The sequence below is a fragment of the Trichosurus vulpecula genome, chromosome 3 (assembly GCF_011100635.1).
Source record: "Trichosurus vulpecula isolate mTriVul1 chromosome 3, mTriVul1.pri, whole genome shotgun sequence".
Lineage (NCBI taxonomy): Eukaryota > Metazoa > Chordata > Mammalia > Diprotodontia > Phalangeridae > Trichosurus > Trichosurus vulpecula.
Window position 1 is genome coordinate 1,617,668 of NC_050575.1, and position 20,775 is coordinate 1,638,442.

The window sequence follows — 20,775 nt, forward strand, 5'->3', positions numbered from 1 at the left end:
TTAACTTCCTGTTCAATAATCCGAGATTTTTTTCCAAAAATCTATACGTTACAGTTCATCAAACTGGTTTCCAAGTAAGAAAGTATTCAAGGAATGACATTAGAGCTCATCTCCTACACCATGGATCAAGGGTTTAGGGAGTCCCAGTATCACTGGATATTTGTGGCAGAGGAGGATCTGGCTGCAGATGCTACACTTGACTGAACCCTCACAGGGCTTTTCCTGTTGCTGGAGAAATGCCAAATAAACTCCTAGACCATTTTGGTTCTTCTTGTGAATGTTGGCAAATCTGATTTGTCTTAGGGGTCAGTGTGCAAGTGTGATTAGCAATGCTAGCGAGGCTCAAGATAATCTAAACAAGGATGTAAATGCACAGGATATTACTTAATAAAGAGCATGGAACAGAGACGTGGTTGTGTGTGGATGAAGGAATTGAGTAGGACACCAATAGTCTAGTGCAGGGCTGGAGAATCTGTGGTCTTCTAGGTTCCTGGGTGCAGCCTTTTGACTGTGTCCAAGTTTTACAGAACAAATCCTTTTATTAAGGGAATTTGTTCTGTGAAGTTTAGATTCCGTCAAAGGACCACACTTAAGGACCTAGAAGACCACATGTGGCTTCGAGGCTGCAGGTTCCTCACCCCTGGTAGTCCAAACAAAGCTCCTACTGAGTACCCTTTGGGAAAAGACCCAGGTGAAAAGATAGCAAGCCCAACTGTGACAGCTACCAACGCATGTCAAGTAAGAAAATAGAATGAGGAGGGGCAGCTAGGTGGCACAGTGAGTAGAGCACCGGCCCTGGAGTTAGGAGTACCTGAGTTCAAATCCGGCCTCAGACACTTGACACGTGTACTAGCTGTGTGACCTTGGGCAAGTCACTTAATCCCAATTGCCCTGCCTTCCCCCCTGCAAAAAAAAAAAAAAAAAGAATGAGGGGAAAAAACTCCAGGGCAGTCACAGACACATGTGAGCAAAGGAATGTAGTTAGAAAGACCTTAGAAATAGGGAGAGATCTTCATTTTATTTTGAGGCCAGAAATACAGGGTACTGCTCCAGTTATAGCATAAGGACATTGAAACTGACAAAGAGGAGGGATGGGCCTTGTAGTTTGCTTCATTTATTTATTTCAAAGACAGGCACATCCAGTGTGATAATGTGCATGTGCCCAACAATCCGAAATCCAATAAAGTCTATTTGTTCCTTTACCTTGTGACAGACCTATTGGCAAGTGACTGAGCCCACAGATAAAAAGTGGTTTTCTCCATAGGGGAGAATTCTTGCATCCAATAAACACAACCATCAGCTCAGTTCTACTATTATTTATTTTTTTAAATATTTTTGAAAAAATATAATTTTTTTACAATATTTTCAACTTAAACACTATTCACACTGAACACGTATGGCAGCTTAACCTACCCAAATATGAAGTTTAAGAAGCCAAAACTGTTCTAGCTTTGTTAAAAGAAAAGTTGTTGTGCTGTAGACTACTGTGTAGTGATGATTAACAAAGCAAGGGAAAAGCACCACTCAAATCAGAATGCTAAGACTTCCTTGGTTCAATTTGACTAAGTGTTATATGCTAGAATTTACATAGACACAGCTATGAAGCACTGGGGAACTTGGAAGATGACGTAATTTTCAAATTACACTCCTCCTTGGATGTATAACTAGGAGTGGATTTCAACATTTCTAACATGATAACATAATGTAAAAATCAGGGGATAGTTTTCATCTGTTTGTTGCTTTGTGACTTCAGGAGCCACTCGAGACCGGCTGGCTTGCGTGGAGCTCTTTCATTACCAAGTCTATTTTTGAAGTACAAGCTTCTCTCCACGGGGACAAATACAATAAGTAACAATACTGAAGTCTGAACGAAGTAATTTGTGTAACAATTAGAACTTTACTTTCAAAATTGACTTTTTTTAAGTTAAGGCATTAGCAGGTGTTGGTTAACACCACGTGACCAGTTTAGTCTCAATTGAAACAAATCATTTAGTCAAATTTCTAAATCTCTTTCAGAGGTTGTCTGATCTGTCACAACTTGACTGGTGCTTCTTTCCTCACTGTCCTTCACATCAAGCCAAGGTCCAATTATTTTCAGTAAACGTTTGACAGCTTTTTACTTAATAACAGTCTCAGCACTTTTATTAAGCATGCAAGACTAACAAAACTTTGGCAATGCATAAGTGTAACACAGTGACAAGAAGGGAGAGCTTTTACAATTAAGTCTTCTAATACTGCCTTCACAGTGTGGAAATTGTGCTACATCCACCAAAAGAGGGCCCCGTCTACTCAAATATTTAGTACTTCACCCCAGGAACAAACTCCTTTGCATTTGGATTCAGATTACTCTTGACCTGGAAAGTAAGAAAGCAAGTTTACTAAAAAGACCGCTCCTAAAAGCTCATTAGTATTCATTATCTCCCCACATGCAAAAGTAGTTTTAAGTTCAAGACAGAGAAACAACTCAGGGTTCAATTCTGACACTGGTCATTAGCCCTACATCTTTAGTGACAAAGGGAGTTGAAAACCAAATGTAATACCTCCCTGAGATTAAAGCAACGTAAGCTATTCTAAACAGGTTGGGATTCAGGGATGTTATAGTTTAACCAGAAATACACACTCTGAATTAGCTTTGCTCAAAGGGTTCTGGTGATCTAATCATGATGCCAGCTTTTCCCTGAACACCAAAAAACTTAGACCACAAAGTTACAGGTATTATAACAGGGTCTTTATATACTATTTACAAAAGTTTCTGACATGATGCTTTTACCGGAAACACATAGTTGGCCAGTCATGATTATGAAGGCTGAAAATTATCTAAACCCTGGTTTCTCTTTGCTCCTCCTGAACTTTCACTGACTGCCTTTTAGGAAGCTAAAAGGAGTAAAATTTAAAATTAGTCTTTCTCTTATTTGTTAGTATTAGGAATGAGAGAAATATCAAAACTACTAAGTAAAATGATTGCATCTTCTCCTTTAGTATGTGAAAAGCTAATGCTTTCTAAATCCTATAGGCAATGTTTAATGGAAAGAAGCTTCGACTGGGAGCCAAGAGACCTAGCTTCTAGTCCTTCCTTAATTCTAGATCACTGGACTAGTTGTGTGACCTTGGGCAAGTGACTTCCTTTTTACATGCCTTAGTTTCTTCATCTCTAAAATGTGGTAGTTGGGCTAGATGATCTCGAAGGTCTTTTATAGCTCTAAAATTCTATTATTTTTTAGGCTCTCCTCAGTCCTGCAAGCGCACAAACCAGAGGACAAAGCATAAGGGAGCAAAGGGATGCCTCTGAATTCACAAATTCTTCTACCAACTCTTGACATGGCAACTGATGAAGAGAAAGGCATCAGGATGCACTCCAGGGCCTGGGACACCTGGGCCTGCTAGACGGAATCTGGCTTTTAGGTTACCAGCTAAAAGCTGTACATTGTTATATACACAATGATATCCTGTGGCAAGAGTTTTAATACCATTTTCATTTCTTGGTCAGGATGTATTCCCCCCACCCAAAGTAAAAATACAAAAAACTCCATGTCATAAATAGTCTGAAATGCATACATATCTTTTGGCATCTATAAAGAAATAAGATCATTCGTATTTTACGCAATACGCATAGGCATTCAAGTTGAACAATCCAAACACCGTACTGTAGAGTCATAACGAGTGACATCCAAAATTGTGTTCTTTATACCTAGGCACTTCCTTGCTTATTGACTGAATCAGTAACACAGCTCTAAACAGGCAGACACATCAACAAACTACTCGGAATAAAAGTATTTGTTCCAGCAATAGTTCTGTGTTTATTGTAACAAAGGACACACTTACACTGTAAATTTCAGTGTTCTCTAGTAGCCCTTCAGAATAGTACTCAAGTTGCAAGTGATGTTTCAGAGACTGGGAGTGAATTCCAGAGTGGCTAGGGGTTGTAAATAGGATAGAAAAGCTGCCATTCAGTCCTCACTAGGTTCCTAGTTTGATTTTAGCTTTATTAGTTATCTTAATCTGAAACTGAATTTAATCAAATTAAGACCTGATGGGCCCCATACTAAATGCTGGTATTTAGCTTGTACTAGAACTCTGGGGGTTTTTCTTATTGCAAATATGAACCTTGTGTATTAACAGCTGTCAGCAATGAAAAAATATAGGAAAAATTTAAAAATACACATTTGTGTAATATATTTTTGCTAAGAGGTTATTAAAGTCAAATCTAAGACCACAAATGATGAGTTGGAGTATTTGAATCAAAACTTTAGGTTATAAATAGATCATTGATACTAAAATGACTGAATGGCTGTGAAAATCTTTAGAACCAGAATTTAGCCTCTCAAATTTACATAAACCTGTTCTGAACCAATCATCATGGCTCTCCTTTTAAAGGTTAATATAAATGAAGAAATTCCTTAAAGTCATTTAAATATCCTAGAAAGGGAAATGAGGCAGGGAGATTAAGTGACTGAGACCAGGAATAAATAAGTGTTCAATATGAGACTAGCATCAAGGAGACCCCAAACTTTTATCCATGCTGGGGCTGAAACAATTCATACCAGTATAATCCATCACAGAATCCCAAGGTTTGGAGAAGGCACCACAACAATTCTGGCCAACAGAACTACTTCTGAGAGAAAAATGAATTAGTAGAATCAGAGGATTTTAGAACTGGTGAAACTTTAGAGATCATCTAGTCCAACCGCCTCATGTTACACATGAATAAAGAGGCTCAGAAGATTAAATGCTTTGTAGGGTCATACAACTATTAAGTATAACAGGCAGGGTTGGAACCTGGGTCTTCTGAATGACTAAGATCTACTGCTCAGTACCTCTTTTCAGAGTATACCAGGCTTTCCTACAAATTAGCAAAGATGAACAAAGTTTTAAAATGATGAAAATAATATTTTTTTACCACAAGATCCTCCAGAGAAGAACTGTCACTGATGACAAGGTCATTAAACTGGTCCTGGATTTGGTCCATAGTTTGTGGGAGGTCTCGAGCTGGAATGAACCACTCATGTTCTTCTTCCTCTTCCAGCATTTCCTGGAAACAGCGTTCAATAAATTCTTCTTCCCACAACTCCTCTTCAATCTAGCAGCATAAAATGAATATTTCAGTTAAAAATGTTAAGACACATTTTAAAAACAAGTAACAATACTCCCTTTGCTTCTGTTCTAATGAGATTACTTTTTAAATCGTTGAAGCCTTGGCTAAGGTTACTTTAGGATTCAGTGCCATAAAGATACTAATTATTAACAGAATATTTTTCTTTCCTCCACTGTTTGTGTTTGACAGAGAAGTAACAGGACAAAGCAGAGGGCATTACTTTTGAACATGTTCATCTGATGTGGGGAAGCCATATTGGCTGCCGGCTGACATCATTACTCAGGAGTATTGGCCTGAAGAAGATCAAGCCCTAAGAGGAACACTACCAAGCTTACATTTTTTTTTATAACAGTGTTAAAAGAGCAGTGCAACAGGATGAATTGATAAAACATGATAAAACAAGAAACTCACCATTTTCAGACAGACAAGTAGCTACAATGTGAAAGTGAAGAAAATAAGGCTTTTGTGAAGTTGGCTAATACAATATGGTAACCCTGGTATAATCAGATTGTGTCTTAGCAAAGAAGAGTCCAAATTTCAGAGAGTAAGTAGATATTCATGAGAGCCTGTGTTGCAGAGCAGACAGTGGATTGGTCCGGAAGGCAGGAAGACCTGTGTTCAAGTCCTTCTTCTGATAAGAGCCTGCCTGTGGGATGTTGGATGTTGGGCAAGTCACTAGGCCTCTTAATGCTTCAGGTAACTCAAACACTTTAAGTTGCAGAGAAGGAGCTGACCTCTGTTGGTACAAAGAGTTCCTTCACCTTGGCATTCCCCATGCCAATGAGCACAGAGCCATATTTGTCTTAGCTATAAAACATGAGGTAGGGAACACACTCCCCAGGAAAACAGAAGTCTACTGCAAGCTAGAGAGAACTCAGGACTGGGGAAAAAAATCTTTACACAAAACACGACTACTAACCTGTCTGTTGAATTCCTCTTCATTTTCCATCCACATATACTCAGCAAATGGATTATCATCTTCATGAGAATGACCATTAATAATCACATCTTCATTGATGATGCTTGGGCTAGTACTGCTGCGACTTGGATCTTTCATGGTTGTATGTTAGTTGTTTTTGTAACCTGACAAGAAGAAGCTTAAAATTAGTTGAGATTGCCAAGGAAACACCCTATCATATGAATGAATGAGCTCACGTAAGCCAACAAAGCACTTCAAAATGTTTTATTAAGTTACGATGAGTGTCTAGGAATTGCCGAAATTTGCCTAAAATAATTTGGATAAACAATGAGCAACAGTGTCAAAATTTGCTTCAGTGGGTCTTTTTTTTTAAGGGGATCTCAACACAGACTGAACTGGAATGGGAATAGAGAGCTGGGTTCTAGTCCATGCCCTGGCACTAACACCAAGCTCTGTGTCTCTGGGCAAGCCCATTCACTATACTTCAGTTGCAGTAAGTGTAAAACAGGGGAACTGGACTGCATGATCTCTAAGGTCCCTCAGAGCTCTACACATTTTTTATTCATTTTATCCATTCATTCATTCTTTTGCTTTACAGAACTAGGCTCATCCTGGAAAAGCCAGTGGTCAGATTAATTTCTACAAAGCCAATTTTATTTTTAGGTTGATTCCCATTTTATAAACCAAAGTTCTTTTTAAATGGGGAAAAACCACAAAAACTCAAAACCCCAAATAAAACTAAGTTCATGTTCAGTCCCATTAAATTCAGGTTGTTCTGGAAGTAATGTATTTATAGTGCTATATACTTTCTGGAGAATGCTATGAAGCACCATTCTAAAATCTCTCCTCTGTGTCAGCACCCCTTCTCCTAACACCCTCTTTCCCAGGACCTGGGAACTTAGATACTTCACATTCAAGGATTCTGGCACATAACCACCTTCCTTCAGATATTTTCTATTAAAGCTGAGATGTATCACAATCTGTTAATAGATAAATCTAACTTAGACAGAGGATCGTTAAGATTTACAGATGGAAGGGTCTTGAGAGACTATGTATCCCATCCTCTTCATTTTATAGAAAAGTGAACTGAACATCAGAGAGCCTAAGTGTCAAACAAGTAGTGCTAAGAGGCTGGGTATAATACAGGCAAAAAAATCTCTTCAGTTTAAACTTCTATGTTTTGTAGTCTTAAGAAATTTTATAAGACCATGTTTAAAGGGAAATTTATTAATACTCTGAACAGTAATTTGAATGAACCATGACAAAAGGGAAAAATGAGAGTATGCAGTTTAAAATACCTATTTAGACCTGCCTTTCCTGAGGCTACACTACAACGAAACTTAAGATCTCCTACCAGAAATGTGGCTCCCTTAGGTAAAAATCATAGAAGTTTATCCGCCATATATGACACGTGGACTTTTAAATTCGGTCTGGAGCTTTGTCTGCATTCCTAAGTATTAATATTCCCAAATAAGCCTGAAAGCTATTCTTAACAAACAAATGTTTACCTTATGACTTCAATCTTTCATTTTATGTAGTTTTATTTTGGGAGCGAGGCACAGCAGAGGGGTTAAATGATGACTTTTTTTCCAATCAATATCCCTTAGGCTTTTTGTGGGTTACTGCTCACAAAGTAGCCATGCAGGTCCTTCCCCCACCACCTTAGAGCCCCTTAATCCTAGTTAGTTGCTGCTGGGGTGAGAAACATTTTTTGGAATAGTAATAGAACACCTGTGAAGAACTGTTGATACACTATGATACAGTAAGTTCATTTGCCTCTCTCACTATGATAAAACCCAAACCATGTAGCAGAAATCTATTCAATTTTTCCTTCCAAGTTCAGGATTCTTTAGTCCACAATAGATGACAACTACAGAAAAATAAATTTCAGTAACAGCTGGGGCGGGAAGCATGGCACTCTGAAAGCAGATAAGACAAGGATTCAGAAAATCAATTTTTATGGTGGAAATATTTTGCTGTTGCTATAGTTGTAGTTTAAGTCAGAGGAAGCAAAGATAACTTCAACTTCTGTATTTGCAGGCTGAGTTGAAATGTTTAATAAAACCTCTAACGAGAAAAGAAATTCAAAGAGAATTGCCTATTTTAATTTTTGTCAAATACCCAACATGCTCATGAAATGGAACTGAGTTACATTTCTGACGTGACTCAAAAATACTACTAATAACCAGGATCTAGCCTGCCTTACAAATGGACAGAACTAAATCTAAATGGAGTATCAATATCCTCTGTAATTAAGTTATATTCAAAGGTACCCTCTAATAATTTTTAACAGTACCTTTTTTATTTTCCTACTTAAAACTTTATAGAAAATGAATCCCACTCTTCCAAAAACTTCAATATTAAAGTACAAAGATATCTTATCTCTTTTCACAATGCAACACAAAATTCCTAAGCGTAGGGCATTAAAAGAAAAAATTATCCAGAATTGGATCTGTACCAGTCAAAATTTTAGTTGCCACAAACTATATACATGGGCACGAGACATAGATCCATATGGACTGAACTACTTAATTTGGTTTCAAATATGCTTTAGCTAACTCACTTGAGTATCATACAGAATCAGATCTAGCAAACGCCCTAAATTAAAGCCTTTTTCAAAAGTGTTATGGGCAAAAGTCTGTGCCAACACAATGAGAAACCTGGAGCCTAGAAAACATCAGGGGACTCCTCTCCTTTCTTGCCGGCAACTACTAAGGGATGGCTGGGCAAGGAAAGGATTAGGAAATAGCAGTCAGACAGGAGCTAGGTCAGCATCACCTCAGCAAACAATCATAGACAGGCAGCTGACCAGGATCACCTTCAGTCAAGTAATTAATAATAAGTACAACAAGCAAGAAGTGACCACGATGACGATGATGACTGCTACTACTATACCTTCCCACAAGAGGAAAGAAACAACTGCTGACTAGTCACAAGTGGGAGCCAGAGGGGTGAGCGTCCCCTACTCCCAGAATATGCTATATCCATTAAGGGGCCTGACATATGGTGGGACTACAATCAAATCCTTTACCCTTCTGGAGCCACACATATCCTTCAAGGTTCCTTTGAACCCCCTCAGTCTTCAGCTTCGTCAGAGACTGACCATTACCACCGTTAGCTGACATCTCCAATGCACTTTACAAACACTGATCTTGACATCTGTCCTGTCGTGGAAGGAAGGGAGGCAGAAAACACAAATGAAGTAACTGGGGCTCCGTACTTTTCTTTTATCTTCTTCTCCAAAAGTAAGTACAACTAATCTAGACAATTAAATGAGTAATATTAGTACCCCTGCAGGGCTGGTGAAGAGTTACAGGAGCCCAATTCCCCAAATTAAGCTCAGACTTGAATGGCCAGTACAAACTCAACAAACGCTTTTAGAATTGGAGGAAAAATATGCTGAAAGTTACAAATTCTAACCAAAAATAAAACGAAACTCCAAACCTAGACTCTGACCAAGTCATTAGGTTCATGGATTGAGTTGAAGGGACCCAGAGGCTATTTACTCCAATACCCTCATTTTATAGTTGAGCAAACTGGGAAGTGAGATTTGCCCATGGTCACACAGCCTAAGGAGGTATGAGCGACAGGACATGAATGCAGATCTTCCTGATTCCCCAGTTCAGTGCCCTAACTGTTAAACAATTTCTTCAATTTCAGTTAGGGAGAACTTTTATTCAGTCTTTAGATTTCTAACTTATTGATTTTAGTTTAGTTCAAATGAGTATGTGCTGACAAAATTAAGGAGATACAAGACAGGGCCTTGATTGAAACTATTATCAAACACTACAGTGTTAATATAGCATTGTAATTTTATCCAGGGGCTGCATACAGAAAATTCCCTTCAGAACTTAATTCTGATACATTACCAGGTTAGCATATCTTCCTAACTAAATGCTCTTTTGGGGAAAAGGAATAAAGATTAAAGGAAAAAACAAATACGTTAAACCACAATAGAATGTAGGGTCATTTGCAGATGATACCATGCTTAGTAGTAAAAAACCCTATTTTCGAACATTGATCTGTTGTTATCTTTTCATCAGTATATATAATTTACTATGACCCACTTTGCAATTTGCAGGAAGAATCTTAGAAGAAATCCAAAAGTTCTAAATGGCATGATTTTAAAAATCCTCAACTATTAGAGAAAAAAATGAGACTCATTTTTTTCTTTGTTGATTTCAGGGGAACTCTCTAATTTTGACAGGATAACATTGACTTAAAAAAAGTTATCAACCCTTTTGCTAGTTGCTGCAAGAAATGAAAGTTTCCAAAATGATCACTGCAAGAAAGTCTAAGTAATATTTACTAAATAGCTCATCAGACTAACATCATGTTAGATTTTATCAAAGACAATTAACCACCGCAATCATCTGGGATAAAATTTACTGGCATTAATGTAAAAAGCATGCAAATTGTACATATTTCTGTCTAAAATGTAGTAATAGTAATAGTGCACCAACATTTTAGAAAACATAAGATCTTAGTTCTGTGTTTGTTTGAATGTTTTGGCTCCATTATGGACTTTACTGTGAGAACACGAAGTTACGGCCTACAAAGACAAATTCCATTCATTCTGTAGCAACAAATTTGTACCCCTAACCTGGACCAGAAGTATGTAGATGGCTTGGGACACATCACGCTAATAAAGGACTACATTACATAAGTAAATCACAGGTATCAGCGACCCAATGCTACTGAATACAATAATAACTTAGAAGAATTGAAAGTATAAATCAAAGCAAGTGTTTTTATGCATAAGGTCGTAGTGTAGGACTTCTCAACACCGGAACCAAGTGCACTCCAATTTCTAATTCTGAGACGTCTATTTATTTACACGTAAAATTCACCGAGGAACCTAAGTCCCTTGAGGACAAGAACTGAATTCTCCGGGAATTCCGCCCAGGAAATACTAGAGCATTAGGCCAACCTGGGTCCTATGAGCTGCGTGCGCGCTTCCACCCCAAACAGAAACAGCATCGCCTCATCACGAGACCACCCGCTGCGGCCCGCTCACTTCCAACACGTCCTGCTCTGGCCGCACCACGTCTTCCCTCCCTAGGACGCGCGGTCACACTGAAGTCACAAGCTTTCAGGAGTGACCGGGGGAACAACAGGCAGAGCGGCGGCTGCGCCAACAATAAACCCCCACAAGACTTCCGGACGGAGGGCTCAATAAAGACGAAGCCAAAGCGCCGTCCGCATCTCCCCCGGAGGGAGGGCTCGCAAACAGCCCGGGCTGGTCGCCGCGGTCCACCGTGGCCCGCAAGCCTCGTCCCGGGTGAGGGAGACAAGCCTACTGAGGCGGCCTGGGGACCCACGGGTGCCGCGGTACGTGCAGCACCTGTCTACGCGCCCCAAGCATGTGCTACAATCGCCTCAAGCTGGGGGAGCGGTGGGCGGGGCAAGAACGGGCTCCGAGAGAACAAGGAAAGCTCCCGGAGGGCTGCTAGCAGCTCCTCCAGCCTTCCGACCTGGAGCACTCGAGGGCTTCCCGCTAGGACGCCCACCCCTCTCCAGTCTAGCGACGACTGCGCAGGCGCGGCAAGGGTGGAGGGGAAGGGGGAGATGTTGCGCGTGGTGACGCGCAGGCGCAAACAGGGACAAACAATGAGCTTTGTTGCCCGGGCGGCGGTGGGGGGGGGGGGGGGCGGAGGGAGCAGGGGAGAGAGGTGTGTGCGGGGAGGGGGGAGCGGGGAGCGGACGGAGGGAAAGGTTGGTATCCCGGCAGCCCCCGCGCGCCACCAAAGACCCGGATGGAAAGCCGCGAGAACCCAAATAATAAATCATGACAATAAAAAAAGTCACCGCCATTTCGTGGGGGAGAAGACGGAGCCCTCCGCCCCTAGCACCCGCGAAGGCCAGGAGGGACCGGGGCTCCCTCAGCCCGCAAGGCCTCTCAGGCTCCCTCGGCCGTCATGGAGGCCCTCTCCGCTGCTGCGCCGCCCCCTCCTCCCGCCGTTCCGCCCGGAGGGGTCCCCCCTCACCCAGTGCACGGCAGCGGGGACGGCAGCCAGCGAGTCCTGTCGGCCTCAGCGGATCTCCACAGGCAGCGCCGCTCCCCCCGCTCTACGTGCGCTTCACCCGCCGCCTCCCTTCCCCAGTCCCAAACAAACACCCAGCCCGGAAGTGACCTCACTTCCGCTCCCGGCCCCGCCCCCATTCTCCTCCTCCCTCCCTCGGCCTCCACAAGAGCCACTGCGCGCGCCTACCCTTCTCCTCTCACTTAGCTCCTCCCTCCCCACGGCAGGCTGCGGCCTTAAGGCTGCTGCAGATGGGCCTGCGCCGACTCCCTCAACGCCTGATGCCTAGGTCGGGCGCTATCTGCGGAGTCGCGGCTTGTGGGTTCCGCCTGTGGTAAGGCAGTATGTATCCGAGTGTTAGGAAAGCCCCCACGCCCATCCTACAGAAACGGTGACTGAGGACCCCGAAGAAGCGCGGGGCGGGCTGGGCGGCGAAGCTCCGAACTCTTAGCAGAGCTGGCCCCGGGGGAGGATGACTGACAGGTGCGCACCCTCCTGGACACAAAGGGAGGCCTCATCCGAGAGGCCCGAGGGGTAGATGGGGTGCCTACGGGTGAGGATCGCCCCTTTCCTGCCTCATTTGCCTCGGCGGCAGCTGACGTGCCCAAACGGGGCTTTTATACCCTTCGCACCCTGAGTCCTCTTCCTGCAGCTGCACGATTTTAATGGTTCTCTTTAAACCCAACATCTTGGGTAAAGTATGATGCCATGTAGGGAAAAGGTTTGGCCCCTTCATTATGTTGAACACGGGCAAAGAACCCACCCTATTTTATTGGAGAAATGGGGTGGGGTCGCCACAGCCAAGGTTAGGTGACGGCCCAAGTCTTGGAAGTAGCCAAGAATCAGGTGTGACAGTGGGGGAGAACAGCTGGGACTGACAAAGCTAGACGAGGGAGGGCCGGGCAGATCAAGTGAAGACTTGTCAGGACATGAAACCAAACTGCTAAAGACGATGCGAAGTAGCTTCATTCGGCCATAATAATTCTCCAAGCCCAGATACCCACATTCAAGTCTTCAAAGCACCAAGGAGCTGAGATTTAAGTACTGTTACTTCGTCTCCTTTCACCTGGGTCGCTTCAAGTCTTTGCCTTGTTCCTTGCACAGTTGAGTTGGGGACTAACCATTTGGGTCTCTATTATGCATTTGGACAAAGGTTTAATCTTTGTCCCTCAGGTCGAGGCTTGGTAAATATGCTAGATAACTTATTTTACTCAATGACACTGTTTCTTCTTGTTAGATCGTGCATTTAGGGAGGACTGCCACTTCAGAACAGGAAACAAAGGTATACTTCCTTTGGCAAGGTTTACAAACAATCCAGGTATTCACTAGAAGTGCCAAACAGGGAAAGAAGCTGTGGAATTTCTAGGGACTAGGGCTATTACGGCACGTATATAAGCATGTGGAACGGGGGTGGGAGGGTGTAATGTGTGGAAGCTGGTTGGTGGCATTCGGAGATTTCTTTTCTGTGATTCATTATGCAATAACATAAGACCATCTCTTTAACAACATATTTTGGCAATGCTGTATGACCAAAAACTAGAGAAATTAAAATTTCAAACAGCATACTTGATATTGCCACAATAGGGGTCAGTTCCATACTTCACATGGACAGAACAGTTCAGTTCCCAGTATGTTGGAGTAGTTTTAGTCAGGGCTGATCGAGAAGAGGAATTTAAGGAGGAAAAGACAAAAAACTGGGGGATGGTGAAGCCCAGAGGTCTTGAGTTCTGCTCCTATTCAAATAACTTACAAAACTATGCCCATTTCTGGCTTATGCCAACCCACTCCCATCTAACTGCATCCTCCCAAGGGGCCAAGGCAGTAATAATGAACTTAAATGAATTGTTGGTTTCTCTCCTCCCAAACCATCTGAATCTGGATAAGCCAGTCTGTGTAGCTCCTTAAATGGCAGTTATTCCTCTTTGTAACCTGAGCCAGTCCAGAGAGTATCCCAGGCTTGCCTAATTAAGCTCTGGCTAGAAAAAGGGGATAATCCCGACAGACGAGTCCAAATAACCGGAGAGTGCAACAAGAGTCCATAATTAAAGTGGATGGGCCATTTCACAGAAGTTTTTAGTTAGTTGACTTCTGGAAAAATAGTGGACTTGAGTCGTTTTCTTTCTGTAACCACACAGATAAAGAATGGATTACCAGTGTACCAAGTTAAAGCCATAAGGAAAGCTATGGAGGAAAACAAATTCTTTAAAATTAAACACAAGTATTTGATTGTTTTAGTTATTGGGCAACTTCATTCAAATATTCTCTTGAATAAATGCAAAAATCATCTACACCCACCAGACTAAGCTCTTTAAATTCTGAGGAACAGAAAAAAGAAAAAAAACAGTGCCCTGTATTTAAATTTTTGTATTTGATGACCTTTAATCAGTGTCTTTTCTTTCCAAACATGTCAAAGGGCTGCCCTTTCAAAGTACTATCATGGATAGTATTTCATCAAGTCTCAGTTCTCTGACACGGAAATGGGAATTATCATCACCATTTGTAAATGGGACCCAAAGTCAGACAGTATTTATACAACTGTTACAGCAACCATCTGGTGCTACATACACTTTCATATTCTCAGTTTGACCATTTGAATGTTCCCAGGATTGTTGACTTTCTATCCAACCCACCGACTAAGGATCCTGCCTAGGGAAGTTTAAACTAGGAATGGAAATGTCTCACAATAAAACAGTGAGACCTGGGCCAAAAAGTAATCAATCAGTTCCCAGACTGTCATTCATTTGCAAGTGTTAAACTAAAGTAGACTAATAATTTCCAATATGCCTTATATTCAAATGACAAACCTCAAATGATTACATAGTTCTGTAACACTAGCCTAACTAAAAAGAGCTAGTAATTTATGTAGAAAATGGAGAAAGCACTGCTGGACATCTTGTCTACACAAAGCAAAAGGGAGCTCAGATTCCAGAAGGGCTTATAACACAGCTCATCTCCAAAATGAGAAATCGAAAAGCAGTAGCAAACCACCCTTCGCCTAGGTTTAAGACAGCCTTTTCCACCACTTTGAATAAAGCCAAAGCATAAGTTAAATCCCACACTTACCCTACAGCTCAAAAACGGCCACCACTTAAAATACCTGACCATTAGTGCATGTTTACCATTTTGCTTTCAAACCAGAACCACAGATTCAAAGGGGTCCATCTCAATCTATTCTACACTCTCCTCTTTGTTTAGTACATGTAGGAGGGACCCTTTCTATTTGGATGTCACTTTACCATCTTTAGGCATCCTTCTTGCCTTAAATAAACTCCCATCCAATATGGCTATCCAACTCTCCCATGAAGGAAAATGTTTACTTGCTCCTCCAAAAGAATTTAAATGGCAGACCATTTATCTATTTCTTCTTTTCCTCACCAGAATAACTTAAGAAAGTTTAATAAAGGACAGAACCAGATAATGTATCTTAGTTTTTCTAATTCTCTCTCTACTAAAAAAGGTACACCTTGAAGAAATCAACAGCTTCAGTAAATACAGGTAAATTCAGGAAAACAGCAAATTTTCTTAAGTCAGAATCAGCTGTTTCTTATGGCATACTGCTACCCTCTATGGTACAAACTCAAAATTGCTATTAAAAGATTTGAAACCTTTCAAGGTTCTTTTAGCCTAAGTATCATGATCCTGTGGTCGATGATAAACTCTGCAAATATTTCATTTTGCAAAGGAAAGTGAGGTCTAAAAGCTCAAGTGACAGAATCAAGGGTCAAAAACAAAGGTGGGATTGTTTTATAAATTGAAGGTTCTTCACTGCCATCTCTATTAAGACATTAATGCTTTATTGGCAAAATTTCCCTCAACTGTTAATTATTTTAAAGTATTTTCATTCAATGGCCTCTCTACACCTTTAACCACATTTTAATGGCTATTTATTTAGGGTTCATTATGTTCTAGTTATTAACATAATGAAATTTTCAACTGTACTACTACTGAAGCATGACATCTAAAACATTAGCTTTTCATTATGTTCTCACTGTTGGAATTTTAAGCTCAAAAAGTAATCTTAACATTAGAATAAAATGGATCCAGCTATGAAACTGGGACTATAAGTTCAACAGCACCAAAGAAATGAACATTTTAGTAGCAGACACACCCAGTTTTAAGAGTAGTAATTCAACTAAAAGCATGCAGAAGAGAAAGTCTATGAATGAGCCACAACTGACGTACATTGGTTAATATTCCAAACATATAACCAATTATTGTTGCCTAGGTTTGTTTATTGGTAATCACTTCAGTAACTTGAATCCACAGATATAAGCAGTATATAATCAGAAAATTACAAGTAAACACAGATTATACATGCAAATTTCTGTTCACAAAGGTCACAAGTGCAGGTACATTAATAGAAGCGTGCTTCTGGGATTATGACCAAAATGCAGATATGTAAAATTACACTTAAAGAATATGAAGAGATGATCTACACACTTCAAAAAATCAAATTTTGCTTATACCAGAAATGTATGACAGCTACAGGATTCAAGTAACAAGCAATAAGAGCTCAAAAAATTAATACTGGTCAAAGAGAACGGGATTTTGTTTTTGTTACATTTCACTGAAAATACACCAACTACATGAATAAAGAAAAAAAATCTAGTAGGAACTTAGAAAAAATTACAAAATTACTTAATAGTTTTCTAACATCTAAGTAACAACAGCAATGACATTAAAAGAAGCTGCACCTGCATTTTTAATTTGCCAACTTTACACTTAAGGACGTTTCCAGAAATGAAATACAACTAAATAGCTTCACACTCCAAATGAAAAATCTGCTAGGCTCAGATCAGAATGTGGAATGTTTCAGATAAAATTAACAAAAATACAATGTAAGTTTTTTTTTCTTTATTGAATGGAATCAAAATTTGTTGACAATTCTTTGAGGCTGGAAACTAATAAAATTTCATTTTCTTTGAAGGTTACTTTTCTTCACACATCCACTTTTTTCCATAATGGTGCAAAAGTTATCTTAAGTGGCTTGAAGAGCCACTCTCTACAAAGCACTTCTGTCTGTTGCCATTCTCATAAAACAAAAGTTATTCTGCATTAACTGTATATGCATTTTTATCGTAACACTTAACACATGAACAGACTAGTTTTCACTAAAACAAAAGAGTACAATATTTCCTTCTACTAACTATCTGTACTGGGCTTAAAAAAGGTTAACGTTAAAAACAAAGAACCACTTTTCCTTGGAAACCCTTAAGCGTCTTGCACATCTTAAGCTTCTTTCTTTTGCCTGCGATCTTCTGCCAATTTATTCAGAAATTTCTGGGGGAAAAAATAAAACCAATTCAGGGACATATAAGTCTATCTAAATTAGCAAGATTAAAAAAAAAACAATTGTAAATGTAACTAATTTTTGGACCTTAATATAGAACTTAATATATCTCTGTAACAGGCTTTTGCAGACTAATGTAACCACTGTAAATAATGAGCAAATGGGATCAGGAAAAGACAGCTTTATTAAAGTATTGTGATGATCACAAATAGGAAGTATGAATTTAATACATTTCAACTGATCAGTACCCTCACAATTTAAGACTGAAGAACAAGACACAAAAAATGATAAGGAAAGCAAATTAGCAACTCTTCGAAGTATAAAATTATTTCAAAGTTTCTAGACCAATAATTTATCCACTAGTCTGGGGTGGGGAACCTGCAGTCTCAAGGCCACATGTGGTCCTCTGGGTCCTTCACTGAACCCAAACTTCACAGAACAAATCCCCTTAAGAACTTGTTCTGTAAAACTTGACTCAGTCAAAAGGCGACACCCAAGAACCTAGAAGGCCACAAGTGGCCAAGACCAGAGGTTCCCCACTGCTGCACTGCACTAAGCTATGAACTAAATATTTGATTATTTCACAGGATATTTGTTCACACCTACTTTATCAGCTGAAATCTGCAGTAACAGTGCACTATAATAAAACTATTGTGACTACACATTTAGAAAAATTTATCATATAAAATGTATTCAGTGTCCCCTTCATTGCAAAAATTCAACATACAGTATTGTTTCAAATATATGCCAAACCTTATCTTTAAGTCTAGCTTATACAATAAAATCTAAGTCTGGACTTAAATCTAGTTTCAGTGTGTGCTTATAAATCAATTCCTTTTCCACTCAAAACACTAAGCTAAAAGCTGTATTTCCTTTCTTTAATTATACTGAAAATCAATTTTCATTCTCACAATTTAAAGGTAGTTAACGAGATCCCATTAAATTTGAACATGGATGAAATTTGGAGCCATTTCTAAAATTCCCTCTTCGTCTTCAGCCAGAAAATTTCAATTGTAACTTTAAACTACCAAACACTGAAGAAAAATCTCCTAAATAGCATTACTCAACAGAAATTAACAGAACAACTCTTTTGGTATAGTTGTGTGAAAATTTATCCATTTTAATGAAAACTGCATTTCCAGTCAAATTAATCAGCACTGAAGTTTATATACCAGGTTTTCCTCACTACCAGCTCCAATTTCAAAAGAACCTTCTGTTTTTTTCCCATTTTTCTTCCTTTTAGTCTGTTTCTTCTTTTACAATATTACTAATATGGAAATTATGTTTTACATGATTGCGCATATATAACCTGTATCAAATAGCTTACCATTTCAGGGGAGGGAGAAAAATTTACAACTCAAAATTTAAAAACGAACGTTTAAAATTGTCTTACATGTAATTGGAAAAAAATAAAATACTAGTTAAAAATCACTTAAAAAACTTCAAAACCTTTTATTTGCCCACTTTGAGATTTCAGATAATTGCTTCTTCGATCTTGTTAAAAGGGAACATTCTTACATTTTGATTTGACTTCATTTGCTTTCCTAGTGTAACCATTGTATTTTTTCATGCCCTTCAACAGATTTGACAACAAAGAATGTTCAACATTACTATTTCAAATCAACACCTAATATTAAATGCTGAATGAATCTTTCAATGTTAGTTCCCGGCACTGTAAAAGCTTATATAATTTCATTTTGGGGCTGAACGGTCTACTAAAACTTCCTTTAGTTTGTGAAATAAATAAAAAACAAAATCCTGTCATTGTAAATGTTTTAGAACTAAGGTTCTATTAGATTTTATAGCTTCGAGGTGATAAGTATCACTCTATCCCAGAGGAAATCTGCTTGTATCTATAATTAGCACTTTTGTTTGCTAGTCCCTTATCCCAATTTTCCTTAACTTCTAAGAATTTGTTTTACCTTTAATTTCTGATAATGAGGCAAGCTGCTGCAGTGAGTATTTTTTGCAACTTCCTCATTTGTGTAGAAGAGAGAACAGAGTTTACAGTAAAATCCTGTCTTGGGTATCACATAGTCCACGCCTTAGGAAAAAAACACAAATAATCTCATCAACAGATAATTTAAATATTAAATTTGAAACACATTTATTATTTAGCATTATCCATATAATATTTAAAATTACACTGAGAATGTTATTTCTTGTGAATATGTATATTTCAGTAAGTTGTAAAACAGCATAAAGAAAACTTGTCCAAAAGACAGATCGCATGATGCCCTACAAAGCTTACTGAACGTCTCAATTAAAAGGAGACTGGATTAATGCTGCTAAGACAGCAGTATAATGCAGAGTTAAATTTTGAGGCTCTTGAGCAAAGAAGTTTACAACAATAAAGAGTATATGTGCATGTGTGTATGACAGATCAGAACAAGGAAAAGTAGACAGCAACAGAAAATAAAACTCTAATACATTCCCTTTATTATTTAAAATTACTTTTACTGACTTAGTGTATAATTAAGAAAAATTCAATTCTCACCAACAGGAACATTGGGTTGATATGGTCCAATTCTATACTCATCTGGGATATCCTCCCTTTTAATTTCGTTTTCACCATCTGTATTTTCACTTGTCTCTTGGTTCGGATCCATTCCCTCAAGGTTCTCGGCAGATTCGGCACCTCCAGGCTCTGTACTGTCTTCGTTTTTAATTCCATTTTCCAACGATCCATCATTCTCCTGATCAAGTTCCTCCATCTTGTCCACCTTAATTTCAACCAAACTATCGTCATTTTTGTCACCAGATTTAATTGCCATTCCCGATTTACGAAGTTTCTGAAGTTCCGAATCTTCCTCATCACCAACCTCATCTAGAGTGACAAAACCTTCCATACTCCCTGGAAAGCGACGCTGTTAAGAGAGACAAAGTTTACTCTGCAACAGTTAGTTATCCTGCAGCATCCCTTCCATTTGCATTTACTTAAAAAGGAAGGGGAAAGCGTCTTTTTCTTTCCTTCCTTGTCCTCTGGAAAAAAGTTGGACAATTTTCCTTTTCCACTCAAAACACTAAGCTAAAAGCTTTATTTAAATGGTATGTTACAAGCAAGTAAAATAAGCTGTAACACACAGATGCTACTTTTGTAGGGCAATGACTTTCTAAGGATATAGGGTAAAATTTTGTTTGACTCAGTTCCTTAGACTTCCCAATGCCTTGTATTTTTTCACCAAACCTATTTATACACATCCAACCTAAGCCAGAGCTAAATGTAAATTATCAAAATATACACTATATATGTGTGCAATTATTTTGGCACACCATAGGTGAAAAAAAAAAATGGATCTGGACTACAAATGCTTTGAACTACCAAAAAAGCGCTCCATGTAGATGCCTTCCTAACTAGCCTTTGTAAGCTAAAACAATAGCTCGGGAATATACAAACTGAAAACAGCACCCTTTTATTAATGCAAGTTATATGCCACCACTGATTTGAAGA

General features: G+C 39.4%; 3 protein-coding genes across 15 annotated transcripts in view; 1 reads left to right on the top strand and 2 right to left on the bottom strand.

Annotated features, from left to right (window-relative positions):
• SLC23A1 (solute carrier family 23 member 1) overlaps positions 1-6,015 on the top strand; it is a 29,843-nt gene extending 23,828 nt beyond the window's left edge. For 4 of the 5 annotated variants that reach the window (XM_036748398.1, XM_036748400.1, XM_036748403.1 and 1 more), the window contains one exon: positions 3,222-3,958. The gene's annotated coding sequence lies outside the window, so the exon portion shown is untranslated. Of the gene's footprint in view, positions 1-3,221; positions 3,959-5,281 lie in introns of those variants that run through there. The other variant, XM_036748399.1, reaches the window with a different exon arrangement.
• PAIP2 (poly(A) binding protein interacting protein 2) lies at positions 1,302-12,142 on the bottom strand. Of its 2 annotated transcripts, none has more exons than XM_036748404.1 (4): positions 11,999-12,142; positions 6,012-6,175; positions 4,898-5,077; positions 1,302-2,354 (listed from the first exon to the last, which is right to left on the bottom strand). In XM_036748404.1, exons 2-4 carry the CDS (start codon positions 6,147-6,149, stop codon positions 2,298-2,300), a joined length of 375 nt encoding a protein of 124 aa, XP_036604299.1. In that variant the 5' UTR covers positions 6,150-6,175; positions 11,999-12,142; the 3' UTR covers positions 1,302-2,297. The 2 variants fall into 2 exon arrangements, with proteins under 2 accessions (XP_036604299.1, XP_036604300.1); XM_036748405.1 differs by lacking the exon at positions 11,999-12,142 and adding an exon at positions 10,942-11,546 and having other exon boundaries at positions 2,114-2,354.
• A 4,103-nt stretch (positions 12,143-16,245) lies between these two features.
• The window catches only part of MATR3 (matrin 3), a 31,337-nt gene continuing 26,807 nt past the window's right edge, over positions 16,246-20,775 (bottom strand). For 3 of the 8 annotated variants that reach the window (XM_036748407.1, XM_036748408.1, XM_036748409.1), the window contains 3 exons: positions 19,822-20,191; positions 19,247-19,368; positions 16,874-17,314 (listed from right to left, as the gene is read on the bottom strand). In XM_036748407.1, the coding sequence (XP_036604302.1) occupies positions 17,264-17,314; positions 19,247-19,368; positions 19,822-20,191 (543 nt within the window). In that variant the 3' untranslated portion in view covers positions 16,874-17,263. Of the gene's footprint in view, positions 17,315-19,246; positions 19,369-19,821; positions 20,192-20,775 lie in introns of all 8 variants that reach the window. The other 5 variants (XM_036748406.1, XM_036748410.1, XM_036748412.1 and 2 more) reach the window with 3 other exon arrangements.

Excerpts from the sequence above, each read along its gene's own strand:
- PAIP2 (XM_036748404.1), bottom strand. The coding sequence starts at position 6,149 with ATGAAAGATCCAAGTCGCAGCAGTACTAGCCCAAGCATCATCAATGAA. Across the intron at positions 5,078-6,011 it reads AAGAGGAATTCAACAGACAG|ATTGAAGAGGAGTTGTGGGA; the intron begins GTTAGTAGTCGT and ends TTATGCTGCTAG. Across the intron at positions 2,355-4,897 it reads CTTCTCTGGAGGATCTTGTG|GTCAAGAGTAATCTGAATCC; the intron begins GTAAAAAAATAT and ends CTTACTTTCCAG.